This window comes from Ostrea edulis, chromosome 10, assembly GCF_947568905.1.
Source record: "Ostrea edulis chromosome 10, xbOstEdul1.1, whole genome shotgun sequence".
Classification (NCBI taxonomy): domain Eukaryota; kingdom Metazoa; phylum Mollusca; class Bivalvia; order Ostreida; family Ostreidae; genus Ostrea; species Ostrea edulis.
In genome coordinates, this window is record NC_079173.1 from 3929807 (window position 1) to 3952951 (window position 23145).

Genomic DNA, 23145 nt, shown 5'->3' on the forward strand with positions numbered 1-23145 from the left:
TTTGTGTATGAGTTATTTTTGTGTCTGTGAGTTGATTTGTGTACGAGTTATTTTTTGTGTCTGTGAGTTGATTTGTGTATGAGTTATTTTTTGTGAGTTGATTTGTGTATGAGTTATTTTTTGTGTCTGTGAGTTGATTTGTGTATATAGTTATTTTTTAGCTCACCTGAGCTGAAAGCTCAAGTGAGCTTTTCTGATCACCCGTATTCCGGCGTCCGTCCGTCCGTCTGTAAACTTTTCACATTTTCAACTTCTTCTCAACAACCACTGGGCCAATTTCAACCAAAGTTGGCACAAAACATCCTTAGGTAAAGGGAATTCTAAATTGTTAAAATAAAGGGCCAGGCCACCTTCCAAGGGGAGATAATCAAGAAAAGGTAAAAATAGGGTAGGGTCATTAAAAAATCTTCTTCTCAAGAACCACTGGGCCAGAAAAGCTGAGATTTATATGAAAGCTTCCTTATATAATGCAGATTTTAAATTGTTAAAATGATGGCCCCCGGGGGTCGGATGGGGCCACAATAGGGGATCAGAGTTTTACATACAAATATATAGGAAAAATCTTTAAAAATCTTCTTCTCAAGAACCACTGAGCCAGAAAAGCTGAGATTTATATGAAAGCTTCCTTATATAATGCAGATTCTAAATTGTTAAAATGATGGCCCCCGGGGGTCGGATGGGGCCACAATAGGGGATCAAAGTTTTACATACAGATATATAGGAAAAATCTTCTTCCCAGAACCACTAAGCCAGAAAAGCTGAGATTTATATGAAAGCTTCCTGATATAGTACAGATTCTAAATTGTTAAAATGATGGTCCCCGGGGGTTGGATGGGGCCACAATAGGGGGTCAAAGTTTTTTGGGTTTTTTTGTTGGTTTTTTTTTCTTTCTTTTTTGTATATAGTGCAGATTCAAGGTTGTTAAAATCATGGATCCCGGGGATTGGATGGGGCCTCAAGGGGGGCATCAAAGTTTTACATACAAATTTATAGGAAAAATCTTTTAAAATCTTCTTCTCAAGAACCACTGAGCCAGAAAAGCTGAGGTTTATATGAAAGCTTCCTGATATAGTGCAGATTCTAAATTGTTAAGATCATGGCCCCCGGGGGTCGGATGGGGCCACAATAGGGGATCAAAGTTTTACATACAAATATATAGGAAAAATCTTTAAAAATCTTCTTCCCAGAACCACTAAGCCAGAAAAGCTGAGATTTATATGAAAGCTTTCTGATATAGTGCAGATTCAGGTTTGTTAAAATCATCCCCCCCCCCCCCCCCCCCCCCCCCCCCCCCCCCCCCCCCGTGGGGTAGGATGGGGCCACAATAGGGGATCAACGTTTTACATACAAATATATAGGGAAAATCTTTAAAAATCTTCTTCTCAAGAACCATTGGGCCAAAGAAGTTCACATTTACATGAAAGCTTTCTGACATAGTGTAGATTCAAGTTTGCAAAAACCATGGCATCCAGGGGTAGGTTTGGGGCCATAATAGGGACTACGGTTTTACATGCAAATAGATATGGAAAATCTTCTGATATGGACCAAGGTGACTCAGGTGAGCGATGTGGCCCATGGGCCTCTTGTTGTGAGTTGATTTGTGTATGAGATATTTTTTGTGAGTTGATCTGTGTATGAGTTATTTTTTGTGTCTGTGAGTTGATTTGTGTATATGAGTTATTTTTTGTGAGTTGATCTGTGTATGAGTTATTTTTTGTGTCTGTGAGTTGATTTGTGTATGAGTTATTTTTTGTGTCTGTGAGTTGATTTGTGTATATGAGTTATTTTTTGTGAGTTGATTTGTGTATGAGTTATTTTTTGTGAGTTGATTTGTGTATGAGTTATTTTTTGTGTTTGTGAGTTGGTCTGCATGTACGTCGTACGACTTGGTCCTCTTACAAATTGGTTTGAAAATGAGTTGTCGTTGAGTTTGTTAATGCGGTACGAGTTGGTTTGTCTACAAGTTTAGGTCTGTGTACAAGTTGATTGACATCTGAACAGGGATGGGTGGGTGTCCACTCCTCCTGCTTCTCTGCTTTTATCTCCCCTATCCTGCCCCTATTCCACATTTCTTTTGACCAGTACCCCCCACCATAGAACAGTAGTTCCTCTCCTATAAACCACTGCATGGCACTTGACTAACATGAAGGCTGGATGCTGGCATGATAAAAAAGTATGTGGCATAGCCTCATCACGTAGAAATTTAAACGCTGGCATGATAAAAAAGTATGTGGCACAGCCTCATCGCGTAGAAATTCAAATGCTGGCATGATAAAAAAGTATGTGGCACAGCCTGACATCGCGTAGAAATTCAAATGCTGGCATGATAAAAAAGTATGTGGCACAGCCTCATCGCGTAGAAATTCAAACGCTGGCATGATAAAAGAGTATGTGGCACAGCCTCATCGTGTAGAAATTCAAACGCTGGCATGATAAAAAAGTATGTGGCACAGCCTCATCGCGTAGAAATTCAAACGCTGACATGATAAAAAAGTATGTGGCACAGCCTCATTGCGTAGAAATTCAAACGCTGGCATGACAAAAAAGTATGTGGCACAGCCTCATCATGTAGAAATTCAATTAATAATCATAAGTATGATATGGTGTCTATTCAGTTGGTTTTGTCCATTATGGATGAAATATTCTTGTGAAGATGTGAAACTCCAAATAGTCAATCAATATTATAAGGGATAAGGTGAGAACAGGGACTCTAGATTGATAACAACGTGATGAAGACAAGCAAAAAGAGGAATCAATTTTCAGAACCATATGACTCTAAGCATTATGTGATTGTCATATTTGCATTCTCTTCAGGTGATACGGCAGGAAGGGATTCAGAAACATAGCGTGGTCATCATGGTGATAAAAGATGAAGCTGATCAATATTAATCAGAAGACATTGGTTACATCCAGGCTTTTTAACAAATGGTACAATCTGTGAAAAGTGATTTGATGTTTCAGGACTCGATGACCATATGGCTTGATGTTTTTCATGAAAAATGGAAAATTTAAAACTGTGAGAAGGATCAAATGTGAGTATATACTTTTGATTAAAACAATTTTAGAGCTTGTTTTTATTCAAATGTTGTTCTAAAATATAAATTGTTTAGCTCCATGCATGCAAACTAAATTGATATGTTAAGTATTTTAATCTTATCATTCTCCCACTGAAAAAAAAAGGCATATTGGTTTACACATGTAGGCAAGTCAGTTAATTGATAGACAAAGTTTTGTTTGCTCAATATCTTAAGAACCCTTTGCTTAACAGACATCAAACTTGTGATACTGGTTTGCCTTAAAGAGTAGATGACCTCTATAGATTTTGAGGTCAAGGGGAAGGGTCAATCTACTCTTCACATGGAAGATATATGATTGTGTTTTCAGTATCTTGTCCGAACCTTTTGCTTGTTAAGACACCAATCGTGGTACACTGTTCCGCCTAAGAAGAAAATGTTTCCAATTGGTTTTGAGGTCACAAGGTCAAAGGTGAAGAGTCAAACTGCTCTAGACATAGGAGGATATTGTCCATTCAATTTCTTGAGTGGATAAGACAAACATCAAACTTGGTACTCTTGTATATGCTAAGGAGTACTAGGTAACCTTGCAGGGTTTGACACTAGGGCACATCTGACCGACCGAGTCTACTAAACAGGGTTGGCAAAAAGTGGTCAATATGAGTATTGACCGGGCCAGTGGTCAATACTGGTCAATATGGTTAAAACCGGTCAATACTGGTTAATACTGGTCGATTGAAAATTATTTGGTCATTATAGTCTGTGTTATTTATTTTAAATGTTTAGGTGACCATTATGGTAAATATTGTAATTCATAACATGCACTATCAGTTTATAATATACTTATAAGTCATAATATTAAATAAATAATGTACAAATGACTCTGTTGAATTGGGGAAGATGTAAAAGTTTCTGTTCAAATTCCTTAGTTTAACAAGAACAACCTATATTTTAATAAGTATTGTTTCATCAGTATTCATTTTAAGTGTTTAATAAACATTTGAGGGGGTGGGTGGGTGATGTTTTCATAACAATAACAGACACACTGGTCATCTCTGGTCCCTGTGTATGCTTATTAACACCTGTCAACTCTGCTTCCTGTGCTCAGGTAATGTCCAGCTACCTTTTATTCTTAATCTGTCCAGGTACATGTATTAACAGGTCTGTCTCCAATTGCCAAGCTATGCTATAGAACTGTGGCCCTCTGGTAGGTACTGAAGATATTTTGGTCAGTTTCACCAAACCAAATATATTAAACTTATGAAATTACATTTGATTATCTAATGAAAAAATATTAATCAACAATTGATCCATATAATGAAAAGACTTAATTTAATCTTTATCTTTGCAAGAAATGTACAAAAATAGGAAATTGGACAGTTTAAATCTCAATTGACCAGTATTGACCACTTAGGGAGTATTGACCAGGACAGTTAAAACCACTGGTTAAAACCGGGGGCGGTTTTAATCGTCCAACCCTGCTACTAAATGATAGGTCCGGTTGGGTAAAATGTCAATTTACTAGTCCGACTGGTCGTGTTAAAAAATAACTTTACTTTAAACCATAAGATATTTTATTCTTTAAAAAAATAATAACTGTAAAGAGTTTGCGAGCAATTTTGAACCGCATGATGACATAATTTCTATTTTTATATATAGTTCTAATAAGTCGCCGTCGGAAATGATGAATGGACTCTACGTCTACAGAGTGTTAATGTGTGTAAAGTTATGTTTTGGATAAATAGATTTATTGAATTCTTTTTCATTTAAAAGAACAAAGCAGTTCATTTGAATTGAATAGAAGAAAGTGTTTATCAAATTAATAAATTATGTTGTAAACAGCCATTTTTCGTTGTTTACATATGTGCGGGAATGTCTATATTCAAATACGACTTCTCGTCCTCAAGGAAAGCAAAAGATGACCCAAGAAAGAGAAAAAAGGAAAAGGTTGGGAGGAAACAAAGAAGGGCTTATAAAATAGAAATTTAAAAAAAGATTGAGGTCGTTTTATTCTAAATGGACTAAAGAATTTCTGTACTGTTAAGAATTGAAAGAAACTGAAAATGTGTTTGAAAATAAAAGCATGCATCAAATTGAATGACGAGACTAACGATTTTTTTTTTTAAACAATTAAATGCATTTTAGTTCAAACTTAACTTTTGTCATTTAGATTAAGTATTTAGATATGGAGAATCTATCAGATTTTTTCTGGAAAGTTGGTCAGGGCTATTGGATGTAAGGTCAGGTGTAGCAAAAATCTAGTGCTCAAAAATGTTAATGTCAAACCCTGCCTTGACATTAAGGCTCCATATTTGGTAATATTTACACTAACTGAATCTTTTGTCTTATATTTCTTTTGAAATTGACATTGCTTTCATCATAGACAATGAATACATCTTTGTTGCAAACTAGTTCAATCCGAATTTTTATATACCACCTGTACTGTAATCATTACCAAATATGGAGCATAATAAATTGCCAATGTCAACAGGTGTATTGGCTGTTCCATTTAGAATAACGAAATGGTCAAGGATATGATATTTCAGTACTTAAATCTAGTTTGTATTTTAAAAAAATACATTAAAAGTATATATAAATATGAACAATAAAATGTCTTTCTTTGTTGTTCATTGCAGAAAAAATCTACTTTTAACCCTTATGTGGGTTATGAATTTTTGTTTCAATGCTAGCTACCTTCATCACCAAATAAAACAACAAAAAAAGTATTGTTTCAATGATTACGCGGACAGGTGGTACTGAAAAACCAGATCAAACTAGTTTGCAACAAACATGCAATCATTGTATATGATGAAAGCAATGTCAATTTCAAAAGAAATATAAGGAAAAACATTCAGTGAATGAAATATAAGGCGACATGGTATAAACATGTTTTGCCTCAATGGACTAGAATGACGCTAAGTTATTGGATGAAAAGCGTCAAATGACTGCAATCTAAATTTCTTAAGGCGGAGAGTAACAAAATTAAGACGTACGGCAACATGGCGGCCGTTACATCTTTTTAGTGTTGACACCAACTCTTACCATCTGCTCTGTTACCATAAATAACTTTATCATTAACCAAAAGTAAGCGGTCATTGTTGTCCTACTTGAATATTGAAATGAAAATAACATTTTAAATAAATTGTTGTTGAACATTGTGTTGATGTATTGTTGTTACTATGTTGAAATTATCTCAGTTCAGTTCTCGTTGACTGTTAATAAATGAATCCATTGTATTTCTTTCTTATATAGTTATTAATGTACAAAAAGGTTTGGTCCTCGACAAAACAAAACATATGTATTAGGTTTGTTACTGGCTGTCTACGGGAATATGTCAAGTTGTTCAAGTCCATGGAAGGCTGAGCTTTCCCTTGCCTTCTATGGACTTGATCAACCCAACATATTCCCGTAGACAGTCAGTAACAAACCTGTAATACTAAGTAACAGTATAACATTCTTTTTTCAGATTCTTTGCTTGTTCTAACACCTATGAATATGCTGGATTAATTCAAAGGACATATGTACATCAAAATAATGGGTTGAAATGGTATATCTGATCCCAGCATATAAATTGCAGTGGATATCAACATGATGAAAATGCAGGAGGTATTTGGATCAGGATATGACATGTACACGATCAACTCCTCTTCAAAGAAAATATAAAAAGTCAGTTTCATTCAAAACATAATGGCTGAAAGTACTGTAGTCCACTCACACAATGCGAGTAGTGTAAAACCGGGTAAAATTCACATCCGCAATGTGAAAGTGGCTCCCTTAAATCCAGAAGGATCCGCCTCATCAGCCCACAAATCGGCATGGGACACCGTCAGGGCCCAGTACAGAGGAGGAAGGGGGGCGGCAGTGGAAACCAAAGTGGAGCCGTTCAGAGACTTGGAAAGCGAGCAAGAACGAATATCTGAGTGCCTGGATATTTCCTCCGTGTCGAAAGTGTTCAGATCCAAAAAGTTCACGGATCCCAAACTTGAGAGATTGTACCAGAGATATTTCTTCAAACTGAACCAAAACAATTTGACAATCCTAATGGGCGTGCTCAGCGTTGTTTGTGTGCTTCTGATCATTTTTTATTATATCAGCGGTGCTACCTTACCAGCAAGGGCCATTAACTTGGGGATCATTTTCTTCGCTCTGATAGTGCTGCAAGTCGTGTGCAACAAAGGATCATTTGACCAGCAGCAAATGGTGATAGTGTCCTATATCATTTTGGCTCTCATTTTCGGGATCACGATTTTGATAACGCTTGACAGTGTGCCTCGGACCGTGAGTGATGGGGTGTGGTGCACTGTGCTTTTTATTTATCTCATATACACCATGCTTCCCATCAGAATGCGGTCCTCTGTGATATCTGGAATTCTTCTGGCAGTGATTCATTTAGGGTGTACATTTGGACGGAATTTCGGTGATTCCTTTATTTGGAAACAGGTATGTAAATTTTGTTGTTTTAGACGAGTAAAAGCTTAAAGTTGTATGATCCAATGTTCATGTATTATTTTTGTACAGAATTACTTTAAAAGCATATTAATTAGTTTTTAAAGTCATTAACTTTCCCTTAATTACATGCTTGAAAACATAAATAGCGTGTAAAATAAAACAGTAATAACATTATTTAAAAAGTAGATATAGTGGGGCCACAATAGGATATCAAAATTTTACATGTGAGTATATAGGGAAAATCTTTTTAAAAAATCTTCTCAAAAACCACTCGGCCAGGAAAGTTCAAATTTACATGAAATCTTTCTGACCTAGTGCAGATTCAAGTTTGTTAAAATCATTGGCCCTAGACCTTTGTCATTCTAAGTCCATGTTGAAAAATGCTTCCCCAGCTGTATGCGGCCACATGAAGGTTAGATCTGCTCAATCTGTGCTGACTTAACAGCATCCGCCCATCGCACTGTGATATCAATTGTTTTGACTGTAACAGATGAACATCAGAAATGCTGTATATTTCATTTCTTGCCACTTAATGTTCCCCAGTCTTAATTAAGCATTCGTTACAAGAGCTCTGAAAAGAATGGATGAGGATATACTGAGATGACAAGGTGCTGACAATACATCACAAAGTCTTTCTCTGACTGGGACCCGAACAATAAACTGCCTGTGACTGATGTCTTGGTTGATTGACTATTTGGGATAAACTGTGACCACCCTACAACCAAAGACCACTTTTTCTTGATTCCTACCTTTTTAAGCACTGATGGGGTCTCCGTGACCGAGTGGTTAGAGCATTGCGCTCAAAATCGCACGGCCTCTCACCTCTGGTTGGCGCAGGTTCGAATCCTGCTCGCGCCTGTAAGTGAGAAAGTTTCCCACCTTACTTTCGGAAGGTCGGTGGTCTCTTCCCAGGTACATTGTATCTGTGTTCTCTCTTCCACCAATAAAAAAAACTGGGCGCCACCATATAACTGAAAAATTGTGTTGAGTGTTGCGGAAAACAGCAAAACAATCAAACAAGCACTGACCAGTACAGCGTGGTTATGAGTGCATTTATTACAGTAAGTTATTTAGTGTTGTATATACTAGTTGACCTGAATCTTACTATACTATACTTGTTATTGCAGTAAGTTATTTAGTGTTGTATATACTAGTTGGACTAAAACTTACTATACTATACTTGTTATCAATTTCTCTTTCTCAGCTGCTGAGTAACATTTTGATCTTCATTTCTGTAAACATTGCTGGAAGTTTTACCCATTATCCGACGGAACAAGCACAGAGACAGGCCTTCCTGGAGACACGGCGCTGCATTGAAGCTCGGCTGACAACCCAGAGGGAGAACCAAGAACAGGTATAGCTAATGAAAATAATTTTCCAATCGGTGTGTAACGGTCAGCCAGATTCGATCGCCAGTGGCCAGATAGCTCAGTTGGTAGAGCTTCTCAAGAATTATTCAGAGTGATAAGCTTCAGGTAGTGCAGATTCAAGTTTGTTTAATTCATGGCCACCAGGTACATGTGATAGAGTGAAATTTTACATGGAGAATATGTGTAGGAAATTTTAAAGCCATTTTTTTTTCAAGTGTTGCAGGATTCTACATTTGAATTAAATCATACTGATTTGCAAACATTCCCAAGTTGTGTGGACAACCCATCCTGACCCCCCCCCCCCCCCCCCAAATTATAGACCCTGGGTTTAAGAGTAGGGGTATTAATGGAATCACAGAGTTTACATAGTAAATGAATAGAGACAAAAAAATCTTTTAAAACATCATCTTCTCCAGAATACATCAGCAAGACTATGCTAAAAGAAGATTAATTTGGTAAAGTCCGTGTGAGGCTAGGGCTGGGTTGGTAAAGTCAGTGTGAGGCTAGGGCTGGGTCATAAAATTGGGGCAGAAATTTTCATTGGAATGTTAAGAAGTTAAGAAATTTTTGAAACCTTTTTCGGATGAAGAACAGCAGGGCCAATGTTGCTTTGGTGGGCATTGCAGCCCATAGGGCCTCTTTATGGATTTAAATTTGACAAAAAGGGGGTGGGGTATATGTTTTACAAACTTATCTTGATTTTTCAAGTCTTACTGTAACCTACAAATTCGATAGTCAGAATTGAATAAAAAAAAAAGTATTCGTAACAGGTGAACATCCAACAAAAGATTTTTTTGACCAAGTGTGAGAACATTTTTGTGCAAAATATATGCAATGTTTACATTTGTGATATTCAACACATATTGTGCAGAAATATTAAAGCATTATAAAAAAAAAAAAAGAGAAGATTTTTTGAAATCGGTGTTTTACATACTCGTCCATTTGATTATTTTAAAGAGTATTCTAATTTGTGGGCAACTAAATTTTGATGTGGGCCCCTAGAATTGCAGGGTTCAGTGCCCAAATGGCTGCCAAAAGTTTCAAACCCTAACTGAGACTCGATCATTGCATATGATTTACATAACTCATTGGATAACCTATAATTATGGTGTGGTATAGGGTATTGAAAGTGTGCATCTGACTCTGTGTGTTAATGGAACAAAAGCACACCTGTCAGGTATATGTACCTGCAATGTTGGTTATTTATTGGAGATCCTTAATGGACATATCATATTTTGGAATTAATCCCTTTTTTCATTTGGAAGTTACTTTGATATACTAGATGCCAATAATAATGTCAGTCGGAGAATCTAGTCTATCATATAGATTTTCTCATTAGTCATCTCTTCTCCTTAATCTTTTGATATCAACGAATTTATTAGTCAGAAAGATGTATTATTAAAAAGATATTATATTGATATGTAATAGGATACCTGTATATAAGCAGGCTTTGAAGATTGTTTTGATCAATCAAAAACTATAATCATCACAATTCCCTGATTTATTTTTGTATTTCACAGAAAAATCGTATGATTGTACAGCATTTTATCTAATTGCAGGAAAGACTTTTGTTATCTGTTTTACCACGACACGTTGCCATGGAGATGAAAGCTGACATTGCAGGGAATTCAAAAGATACTATGTTTCATAAAATCTATATTCAGAGGCATGAGAATGTCAGGTAGGATTATGGTAAATTTCTAAATGCCGTGCATCAGGAATATTTCGCCGATTTTTTATGCCCCTGCCACAAAGTGGTCGGCGCACATGTAGTTTTATACCCTTGTCCGTCCTCCCTAGACACCCAGTTTTTCAGACTTTTTTTTCTAAATGCCTTGAGATATTGAATTGATATTTTGTATGCAGGTGTATATTGATGAGTCACAGGTCAAGTTTGAATTTTGTTCCGGTTCATTGATTTTTGATGGAGTTGTGCCCTTTTAACATAGTGTCCTAGCTTCCACAACACCCAGTTTTCCAGACTTTTCTAAACGCCTTGAAAGTTATGAAACTGTGGTAATGAAGTCTGTTAATAAAAGTGGTTTGGATTTTACTGATACATGAAAAAAGAATATACGAAGCCAGAAATAAATGTAGATTAATTTGTAATGGATGAAGAACGAGATGTTCAGAGATATTGAAAGGAGAAAGAAACACAGATGTATTTTGATATTTATTAAGTTCCTCAAATTATAAATTTATACCCGGCAGTACATTGTATAATCAGTATGTATCTGATACTTAATTTATTCCATTATTTCAATTTCAACCAACAAAATTTGCACTATATGTTCTGTAATGGCGGTAAGCCTCAATTGAATTGTTACAATATAAAAGTGCGAAAGTTAATAGTGGGTGTGTCCTCCATGGGCCAACGTAGTTGAGCGGATTCTCTTCTGCATCGACTGAACGAGAGTATTGATAGTAAGTCGTGGAAGTCTTCTCATTCCTGAACGAGAGTATTGATAGTAAGCCGTGGAACTTCACTGTCTTCCCATTCCTGAACGAGAGTATTGATAGTAAGCGTGGAAGTCTTCCCATTCCTGAAAATACAACAGTGAGAGTGCTCTGAACAGTCAGGTGACAGATACAGTCTGTGACATGGAACCATTTATAGTCAGGTGACAGATACTGTCTGTGACATGGAACCATTTATAGTCAGGTGACAGATACGGTCTGTGGCATGGAACATTTTTCATCTGTTTAACATTGATGTTCAAAGCTCTGAACACAGTCAGGTGACAGATACGGTCTGTGGCATGGAACATTTCATCTGCTTAACATTGATGTTCAATGTCTATAACAAGGCTGACTTACACAAGTTTTCAATTCATTTCTTGAAAGGGAAAATGGATTCAGTCAAAATTTTCTTTACTCAAATTAAATCTAAAGAAGTTTAGCTCTGGTGAGGAGCGGTACAGACACCATATTGGATGATATTTGGGATATAGAATAAGTAAGAGCAACAAGAATCCATTCTGTGTTTTGGTATATGATATGAATATCGAATGAAACATACCCAAAAGACTTGGATAGATGTTCTGATTTTTTAAATGAAAATATATTAATGAAAATTGGAAATTTCTCTCTCTCCCTCTCTCTCTCTCTCTCTCTCTCTCTCTCTCTATCTCTCTTTCTCTTTCTCTCTCTCTCTCTCTCTCTCTCTCTCTGTATTTTTCTTCTTTTTTTCTTCTATTTACACATACACACTAGAGCTGTCAAAAAAGATTGCAAACACATGCTATTTTTTTCTTTATAATAACAACTGTGGCAATTGTGTGAAATGACATTTTGATATACAAAACCATGATAATGTACAATACACAAAAAATATGAGCAACATGTTATCAGCATATAAATACTTTGGTCTACAATACCAGCCATACAGCTCAGCGTGACGTCAAGCCAGATATAGGTGTTTCTGTAAAGTTGCGATCACGACGGTCCCTTATTTTTTATCTTAAGTCACCTGCACACTGCAAACACTTCTCACATCTCCTTAGCTATGAATCAGATACTAACACTAGAATGCTATTAATTTCTGCCCTCAGTGAAGATGTTAGAACTGGAGATTTCTAACATATCACAAATAGACGCGACTTAAATAGCTTCTCGCCGTGTAAGGCGTCTGTCTTTCATAATAACATCATGAATACAGATTTTCGTATTTTTTTATCACATAATGGTGGTCTTCCACTTCTTGTAACATCTCGCAAATCCAATACGCAATCGATAAACTATATTCCATTATTAATGCTATTTTTTCTTCACCACGAGTTCTCCTCGGATCAAGACAGAATTTCATTATTACACAATTCCATTTGGATTGTTGACATCACTTTCGGGCTTTTTCAAAAACATATTTCTTGCAGTGTTTTCTTATACATCCTTTATTGGTCAAGTAAAATAAATTAACATCAGTTTTTTCGTTACGTCACAACTAAATTCTATCTAGTTTAGACCTGTTTATGAAAAAGATATAACCTTTTGTCTGCAAAAACTTAATTCCAAAGTTTGTAACATTTTTACCCTTGGCCGGCCATGCAGACTTTTTTGAAGACCTTTCAAAACTGCAACGTTTTCATTGAATTAAAGTGAAAACTAACTTGTTTTGACAATTGGAATTTCATAACAAATATTTTGATATACAGTGTGTTGACCTAAGCTCATTTAAAATGACAAAAACGCCACTATTCATGATTCTTTTGGACAGCCTTTGTGTATATGTGTGTGTGTGTTAATTTGATCTTTGGAGTCACCTGATGGTGATCAGTGTCATTAGCAAGGTCTGACTGCTACACATTATTTAAAACACCTGAATAACCGAGAGCAGGCCTGACTGCTACACATATAAAACACCTGAATAACCAAGAGCAGGCCTGACTGCTACACATAATATAAAACACCTGAATAACCGAGAGCAGGCCTGACTGCTACACATATAAAACACCTGAATAACCAAGAGCAGGCCTGACTGCTACACATTATATAAAACACCTGAATAACCAAGAGCAGGCCTGACTGCTACACATTATATAAAGCACCTGAATAACCAAGAGCAGGCCTGACTGCTACACATTATATAAAACACCTGAATAACCGAGAGCAGGCCTGACTGCTACACATTATATAAAACACCTGAATAACCAAGAGCAGGCCTGACTGCTACACATTATATATAACACCTGAATAACCAAGAGCAGGCCTGACTGCTACACATTATATATAACACCTGAATAACCAAGAGCAGGCCTGACTGCTACACATTATATAAAACACCTGAATAACCGAGAGCAGGCCTGACTGCTACACATTATATAAAACACCTGAATAACCGAGAGCAGGCCTGACTGCTACACATTATATAAAACACCTGAATAACCAAGAGCAGGTCTGGAGATTATCAAACTTTTTTGAGCACATTTTCATACTCAAACTCATAATCCATGCTCTAAATCGTACTCATCCTCAAAAGTGAAGGTTATGAAACTTTTATAAAATTATTCTCATACTTAAATGGAGTACATGCTCAAAATTTTTTTTGTATACTTCAGAGCAAATGCTCAGAGATGTTCTCAAAACAAATATGGCTGAGTTTGAGTATGAGTATATACAGTAAAAGTTTTTTAACCTTCGTGCCAGATGTCTCAAAAAAAAAATATATAATTCATGTAATTGATTAGACAGTGTATGTGACCTTTGACCTGTCTGTTTCTATTTATAGCATTCTGTTTGCTGACATGTGTGGTTTTACGCAGCTGTCCTCGCAGTGCACTGCCCAGGAGCTTGTTCAACTTCTCAATGAATTGTTTGCCCGATTTGACCGCTTGGCAGCAGACAACCACTGCCTGAGAATTAAGATTCTGGGGGACTGCTATTACTGTGTCAGCGGTCTCCCAGAGGCCCGTCCTGACCACGCCCAGTGTTGTGTGGAGATGGGGCTGGACATGATTGATGCCATCTCGTATGTATACTGCCAAACTCATATGTATACTGTCAAACCCGTATGTAAATAATTACCGTCAAACTCGTATGTATACCGTCAAACTCGTATGTATACCGTCAAACTCATATGTATACTGTCAAACTCGTATGTATACCGTCAAACTCGTATGTATACCGTCAAACTCGTATGTATATATAACTGTCAAACTCGTATGTATACCGTCAAACTCGTATGTATACTGTCAAACTCGTATGTATACCGTCAAACTCGTATGTATATATAACTGTCAAACTCGTATGTATACCGTCAAACTCGTATGTATACCATCAGACTCGTATGTATACCGTCAAACTCGTATGTATATATAACTGTCAAACTCGTATGTATATACCGTCAAACTCGTATGTATATATAACTGTCAAACTCGTATGTATACCGTCAAACTCGTATGTATGCCGTCAAACTTGTATGTATATATAACTGTAAAACTCGTATGTATACTGTCAAACTTGTATGTATACCGTCAAACTCGTATGTATACCGTCAAACTCGTATGTATACCGTCAAACTTGTATGTATATATAACTGTCAAACTTGTATGTATACCGTCAAACTCATATGTATATATAACTGTCAAACTCGTATGTATATATAACTGTCAGACTCGTATGTATACCGTCAAACTCGTATGTATACTGTCAAACTCGTATGTATACCGTCAAACTCGTATGTATACTGTCAAACTCGTATGTATATATATAACTGTCAAACTTGTATGTATACCGTCAAACTTGTATGTATACCGTCAAGCTCGTATGTATACTCTCAAACTTGTATGAATACTGTCAAACTCGCGTTTAATGTTTGCTGTCTCATCACATTGTAATCATTCATGCACATGTCACTTTCTGCAAGACAAAATATTCTGATTGTGTCTTTAAAAAACAAGCAAATTTTGTAATAGTGGAAAGTTTGGTGAGATGAGAACCTTGACAAATGCACTACCTCTGTGGATATTCAACCTGTTAATTTTCTCATCGTGCTTGATATATATATTACTTGTCAAAACTCCAGGGTTGTAAAACGGGCTTTGGTTAGCATGTTTTTTAGATTGGGGGTGTGTGTGCTGGTCATCGGCTCTTGATGATATCTCTGGGTTGTATGATTTTCTTCATATTATCAGATTGTTCCAAATTGGTAAGAAACATACGCATAGCGTCAAAAATTATATTTCTGTCACCTGATTTGACACCCCCCCCCCTCCCCATCAACAGATACAAACATATAGATGAGTACTTAGGTTATCTGAAATCATCTGCCATCTCTAACAAGGGAGAATTTAAGAGCAAAAGTTATATTTCCTTTGCACAAAAATCAGTTATTAATGAATTGAGGAGTGATCCAAATATTGTAATTAACGAAGCAAACAAAGGTAGAGCCATTGTGATCATGAATAAGCAGGGCTGTCATTTTTCCTCTTTTCAGAGGAAATCCTCTGATTTGCTCAATTTTCGAAAAAATGAAGCGCTCTGGATTTGATCTAAAGTGGCAGAAAATGATATTTTTCCAGGTAGAGTGAAGTGTTTTCCTCCCTTTTTGAACAGTTTTCCTTTGATTTCAGAGGAATTCAGTCACATCCCTGATAAGCTTCGCTATAAAGAAATGGTTTTAAACGTACTCCAGAATGCTCGGTTTCATAATGAATTGATAACTAGCGAAGATCACCAAACAATGCTCAAAGTAAAAAAAATAATTCGAAAAAATTCTGGTAACTAACAAAGGATAAAGGAGATTATTCAACAAAATTTGAAGTAAATTTAAATCCAGTAACATGAAATTATACAGATCACCCAAAATTTAGAAATCTAAGGAAATTCAAGATGCTGTTAAAACCTGTAAAAAGGTACATATTAAGTTGCCTCACCCTAATGACTGGAAAATTTGGCCAATCATTGCTGGACCAGCATCAAGTACACGGAGAATTTATTATCATCATACTTAAACCTCTCTGTAAATTAGTTTCTAGTTACATTAAAGAAGGTTTGGACTTTCTAAATTATATTCCTGAAAATGTGAATTCTAATATTATCCTCATCAGTTTATATATCAGCATCCCACATGCGTTAGAACTGAAAGTCGTCAACTACTGGATTGATAAACATCCGGATATTTTAAATGCACAATTTTCTAAAGGATGTTTACTGGAAGGACTTAAATTAGTTCTTAAAAATAATCACTTCCATTTTGACAATTAAAACCTAAACTTAATCGTAAATAGCTTTTAATGCATTTATTCTATGTACATCAATATTATTATACGCACATCGAATTATTGTGGTATGACGTCCATCAGTCTGTCCGGACCTTTGTAGGCAGGATACAGACCAAACCGTAAGTGCAGGATTTTACAACTTGGTACATTTCATCACCATGATGAGAGGAAGATGCCTATTGTTTTTCAAGGTCAGAAGTCAAAGGTCAAAGTCGTAGTATTACTTAATTAGTAGGAAAACCTTGTAGGCAGAATACAATCTGAACCGTAATCTCCAGGACATTGCAACTTTGTACATTTGATCATCATGATTCATGATGAGAGGAAGATGCCTTTTGTTTTTCAAGGTTAGAGGTCAAAGATCAAGGTGACAGTATCACTTAGTAGCAAAACATTGTAGACAGGATACAACCTGAACCGTAAGCTCCAGGATATTGCAACTTAGTACATTTGATTGCCATGAAGAGAGGAAGATGTCTATTGTTTGTCAAGGTTAGAGGTCAAAGGACAAGGTCGTAGTATCACCTAGTAGGAAAACATTGTAGGCAGGATACTATTAGTTACACAGTTAGTTAGTGACCTGATACGGAAAAATACATGGTGTGAAAAGAAAACCCGTAACGGGTTTTCTTTTCACACCATGTATTTTTCCGTATCAGGTCACTAACTAACTGTGTAACAAATTTATCACGTCGAAGACCTCTAACTGTATATGTGGGTGTCTAGCATATCATACAACTTAGTCAAATGTCTTTCCTTTTGACACGGCTGCAAGTCGAACCCGACGATAAATAAAATTACTCGCCCAATACGGATTTTACTCGCATGATACGGTTTTTTTCACTTTTTCACAGCGTCATGTGACCAAGATCTGACCAATTAGATTTCAACAATTTTGTCTGAGGCGTGATAAAAACCTAACCATAATCTCCAAAATATTGCAACTTTAAACATTGATCATCATGATGAGAGGAAGATGCCTATTATCTTTCAAGGTCAAAGGTCAAGGTCGCAGTATCACTTCATAGGAAAACCTTGTAGGCAATATGCAGAACAAACTTTTGCAGCTAGGACCGTTAAACTTTATACATATACACTTTTTGTCGAGTGAAAGATTCCTCGTTGTTTTTCAAGGTCAAGGTCATCACTATTAGCAGGATACAGACCAAACCGTTAGGGCTAGGACGATCAAACTTTACACATGCATCTTATGCCAAGTGAAAATATTACACAGAGAGTACATTATTTGTGTATGATTTAATCTTGATGGTCTTTTCAGGTTGGTGAGGAATGTGACTGGTGTGGAAGTTAATATGAGGGTCGGAATTCACAGTGGGCGTGTCCATTGTGGGGTCATAGGTCTCAGGAAGTGGCAGTTTGATGTCTGGTCCAATGATGTCACTCTGGCCAACAATATGGAGGCAGGTGGAATGCCAGGGTAGGTGCTAAATAGAAAAATTAACTGCATAGTTATGTTGCTCTAGCAATGTAGCACTTAGAATTACTTTGTCTATGATATTGTTCATTTGTCACACACGTAGGAAGACGCTTATTAAGAAGCAGGGAAAATTTGTGGCATCGTTTAAAAATCTTCTCCAGAACCACAGTGCCAATTTCAATCAAACTTGGCACAAATCATCCTTGGGTAAAGAAATTCAAGTTTGTCAAAGGGGAGGTAATCAAGAAAAGGCAAAAATAGGGTGGGTTCATTTGAAAATCTTCTCAAGAACCTGTGTCCTTGACCTTGGAATTTGATCTACTTTTATGAAAACCTATCCTATTCAATATCTAAACTATTTAAAGTAGAGCTTTCATATTTTGTAAATAGATTTCCTATTGCAAGACCTTAATTTATTGCTACAATCTTTGACCTTTGCCTTATCCAAGGTCATGTTAGTTATACATGTATTTATATTGAGGCATCCCTATGTCATGTGAATTCAAGTTTGGTTATGTCATGCTCCTTAACAGCTGAACAACAGCAGTGTCATGGTGACTCGGGTGAGAGATATAGCCCATGTGCCTCTTGTTAGGATATAAGTTGACTAATGTAGGCTTACTCAGAAAGTATGAATGTGCTCATACAAATGAAACATACGACAACATCAAGATACGGAGAATTGGACCTTGCATATAAAAAATGTATTTCTATTTCTCTATTAGATTATTAGGTTCTATACATAACAAGATTATGCTATCATTGATGCATTGTTTTCAGGAGAGTACATATTACCAAGGAAACGCTGGACTGTCTCCATGGAGAATATGATGTAGAAGTAGGAAACGGAGCGGACAGAAATTCCTTCATTAAGGACAACAAGATCGAGACATTTCTTATTGTAGCAGATCCCAGTAAAACCAGGGTTTGTAGATCTCTCATTGTAGCAGATCCCAGTAAAACCAGGGTTTGTAGATCTCTTATTGTAACAGATCCCAGTAAACCAGGGTTTGTAGATCTCTTATTGTAGCAGATCCCAGTAAAACCAGAGTTTTTAAATCTCTTATTGTAGCAGATCCCAGTAAACCAGGGTTTGTAGATCTCTTATTGTAACAGATCCCAGTAAACCAGGGTTTGTAGATCTCTTATTGTAGCAGATCCCAGTAAAACCAGAGTTTTTAAATCTCTTATTGTAGCAGATCCCAGTAAACCAGGGTTTGTAGATCTCTTATTGTAACAGATCCCAGTAAACCAGGGTTTGTAGATCTCTTATTGTAGCAGATCCCAGTAAACTAGAGTATGTAGGTCTCTTATTGTAGCAGATCCCAGTAAACTAGAGTATGTAGGTCTCTTATTGTAGCAGATCCCAGTAAACCAGGGTTTGTAGATCTCTTATTGTAGCAGATCCCAGTAAAACCAGAGTTTGTAGATCTCTTATTGTAGCAGATCCCAGTAAAACCAGGGTTTGTAGATCTCTTATTGTAGCAGATCCCAGTAAAACCAGAGTTTGTAGATCTCTCATTGTAGCAGATCCCAGTAAAACCAGGGTTTGTAGATCTCTTATTGTAGCAGATCCAAGTAAACCAGGGTTTGTAGATCTCTTATTGTAACAGATCCCAGTAAACCAGGGTTTGTAGATCTCTTATTGTAGCAGATCCCAGTAAAACCAGAGTTTGTAGATCTCTTATTGTAGCAGATCCCAGTAAAACCAGAGTTTGTAGATCTCTTATTGTAGCAGATCCCAGTAAAACCAGGGTTTGTAGATCTCTTATTGTAGCAGATCCCAGTAAACCAGGGTTTGTAGATCTCTTATTGTAACAGACTCCAGATGATAGATTAATTACCATAGCTTCATTATAATATTTGACAATCCACCTGACGGTGTGTGCCCCCTTTCATAGCTTGACAATCCACCTGACTGTGTGTGCCCCCTTTCATAGCTTGACAATCCACCTGACGGTGTGTGCCCCCTTTCATAGTTTGACAATCCACCTGACGGTGTGTGCCCCCTTTCATAGCTTGACAATCCACCTGACTGTGTGTGCCCCCTTTCATAGCTTGACAATCCACCTGACGGTGTGTGCCCCCTTTCATAGTTTGACAATCCACCTGACGGTGTGTGCCCCCTTTCATAGCTTGACAATCCACCTGACGGTGTGTGCCCCCTTCACATAGCTTGACAATCCACCTGACGGTGTGTGCCCCCTTTCATAGTTTGACAATCCACCTGACGGTGTGTGCCCCCTTTCATAGCTTGACAATCCACCTGACGGTGTGTGCCCCCTTCACATAGCTTGACAATCCACCTGACGGTGTGTGCCCCCTTTCATAGTTTGACAATCCACCTGACGGTGTGTGCCCCCTTTCATAGTTTGACAAGGATGAACAGATGGATTGTCGTCAAATATTATAATGAAGCTATAGTAATTGATCTATTACTTTACTGGATGGATGGTTTGGGCAGTAAGCACTCCCTAATATAAGATAGCCTAGACAGTGATCATATTGTACCTAATATAAGATAGCCTAGACATTAATCATATTGTACCTAATATAAGATAGCCTAGACAGTGATCATATTGTACCTAATATAAGATAGCCTAGACAGTGATCATATTGTACCAGTGAGCACTCCCTAATATAAGATAGCCTAGACTGATCATATTGTACCTAATATAAGATAGCCTAGACAGTGATCATATTGTACCTAATATAAGATAGCCTAGACAGTGATCATATTGTACCTAATATAAGATAGCCTAGACAGTAATCATATTGTACCTAATATAAGATAGCCTAGACAGTAATCATATTGTACCTAAATGTCTATTTCAGATATCCAATTCAAAGTAAAAATTAACATGGACTTATCAATAATAAAGATTAATGTTCAGGAAATATTAGAATGGACATGTAATAGGTATTGAGTTGACACAGGCAATCTGATTTTTAAAAAATTCAATCCGACTTGTAAAAGGGTCAATGTGAAAACCTAAAAATTTCTCAAAAAAAGCAGGTCCCCGACTTACACGCGGGTCAACTCATGTGTGTATCATATGGTAAATCTAATATCCCTTTTCAATATTTCCACACGGGGGGCATATATGAGTTTTTAAGACATTTTTGATTTTTGCAGGAGAAGTCAAGAACCCTCCCTAACATGCGGAGCAGGAACTCTCTAGCCATGAATGGCACATCGAAAGACATGAAGCTGATGGGGTTTAACAATGACAGAAACGCTAACATCCACAACAAGTGGGTAACACCAGGACAGCAGTGTTTGTAATTCTTGTCTTAAATGAACATCTTAAATGCCTATTTTTATCTATACACTGGAGTCACCTTGTCCGTCTGTCCATCTGTCTGTAGACATCATTTTTCCAGAGGATATCTTTAACACCAATGAACAGATTTCATTCAAACTTTATGTGTATATCTTTGATATATGAATTATGAAGTTGTGCACCTGCTATTTTGATCGAGATATTTTCATATTCAGGGAAGTTATAGATATTTTTCGTCCATTTTGAGGGGGTGTTGTCATGCAGTTTCCAAAGTATATTAAAAAAGCAATGAACAGATTTGATTCAATCTTTGTGTAAATATTATGTACACAATGATGTTGTGTTAACATTCAAGGAAATTATGGATATTTTCATTCTCTCGCCCATATACGCTGAATAGTAGTTATCCATGTAATATTCAGAAATTATATTAAACATCTCTTCAATATTCTGAGTAACACACTACTGTAGAATATATAGTCTTGCATCAGGGTTTGACACTAAGGCACGTCCGACCAACCTAGTCTACTAAATGATAGGTCCGGTCGGGTAAAATGTCGATTTACTAGTCCGACTGGTCGTGTTAAATAATAAACAAGAAACTACCAATCTTGAACCGTGTGGTGGAATAATCTCTATTTTTAGTTCTAATAAATAAGTCGCGGTCGGTAGTGATGTTTTACGACATCTACTCGATGTTAATTTTAAACAGTTTATTTGAATTGACTATAATAAAGTGTTTATCAAGTTAATAGATTACGTCGTAAACGTTTGTCATTTACATGAAGTATTTAAATATGGAGAAACTATCAGGGTTTTTTTCTGGAAAGTTGGTCAGGGCTAGTGGATATAAAGTCAGGTCTAGTCATTTGAAGTAGCCCGACTGGTCTAGTGCTCAAAAAAGTAAATGTCAAACCCTGTGCATTTACATTAATTGCTTTCAACAATCTTCATGTCAAAAGGATGTGTTTATTCATCAATGAGCACAAATTCACCATTTCCCATCATCCAATGTGCCTTGCAGGGGGTATTTATAGTCCTGCTAGGACTGTTCTATATTTATACATTTAATACGCAACTTCCGAGATATCAGCTCTTCTGTGATGGAGGTACGTTCAGTACGTGTTCTGTTGAACGCTTGAGTGGGTACAGGATGTATACATATACTATAGACTACCTATGTAAATACGGATAAATTTTAAGTAAGGGGTCATCCATAATTGTCAACCATTTTCCAAAGCGTGCAAAAGGCACGCTCGGGGGGAGGGGGTAAAAAATCGACAATTTTACCGTAGGCTCTTTTTTTCTCTTCCGGATTTATTTCATAAAAGTATTGGTCATGTTACAAAAGTGTAATGCCTATAAAAAAGACGACAAGATGAGACAGAGACATCTTTATTTTTTTCTATAAAAATCTATTATGTACACAAGATTTGCACATTTATAAAACATATCATTCATATATAACAAGAAATAGGGGTTCCAATATTAAAGAACTCATTGTTTGAACTAAATTGCTCATAAACTCGATTGTCGACCTTCTTGTTGGGAATTTAAAAATGGTTGATGTACACTTTTTGAGGGGGGGGGGGGGGGGGGGTCTCAAAAAGTGTGTTTTTTGCACACTTTGGAAAATGGTTGACAATTATGGATGACCCCTAATGAAAGTGTAAATTTTGTTTATATCAGCCGTTGGTATACATTAAACTGACCATATCAAGAACAATATTTGTTTGAATTAGGCCATCAAATTAAATATGATATTATTTTTTATTTCCTCTTCTGCACGAGTGTTATTTTAATCAAAGAAAAATGGTGATTATTGATTTTTGTTTGAGCTATTTTATCATTAAATATTCACAAACTTACTAA

At 36.6% G+C, this 23145-nt stretch overlaps 1 protein-coding gene across 1 annotated transcript in view; it reads left to right on the forward strand.

Moving 5' to 3' along the window:
* The first annotated feature begins 2799 nt into the window (after positions 1–2799).
* The window catches only part of LOC125666582 (adenylate cyclase type 5-like), a 45560-nt gene continuing 25214 nt past the window's right edge, over positions 2800–23145 (forward strand). The window contains exons 1-8 of the mRNA XM_056151728.1: positions 2800–3032; positions 6481–7454; positions 8668–8817; positions 10393–10514; positions 14058–14297; positions 17831–17989; positions 18770–18914; positions 21126–21244. Coding sequence (XP_056007703.1) covers positions 6702–7454; positions 8668–8817; positions 10393–10514; positions 14058–14297; positions 17831–17989; positions 18770–18914; positions 21126–21244 — 1688 coding nt within the window. The 5' untranslated portion in view covers positions 2800–3032; positions 6481–6701. The remainder of the gene's footprint in view (positions 3033–6480; positions 7455–8667; positions 8818–10392; positions 10515–14057; positions 14298–17830; positions 17990–18769; positions 18915–21125; positions 21245–23145) is intronic.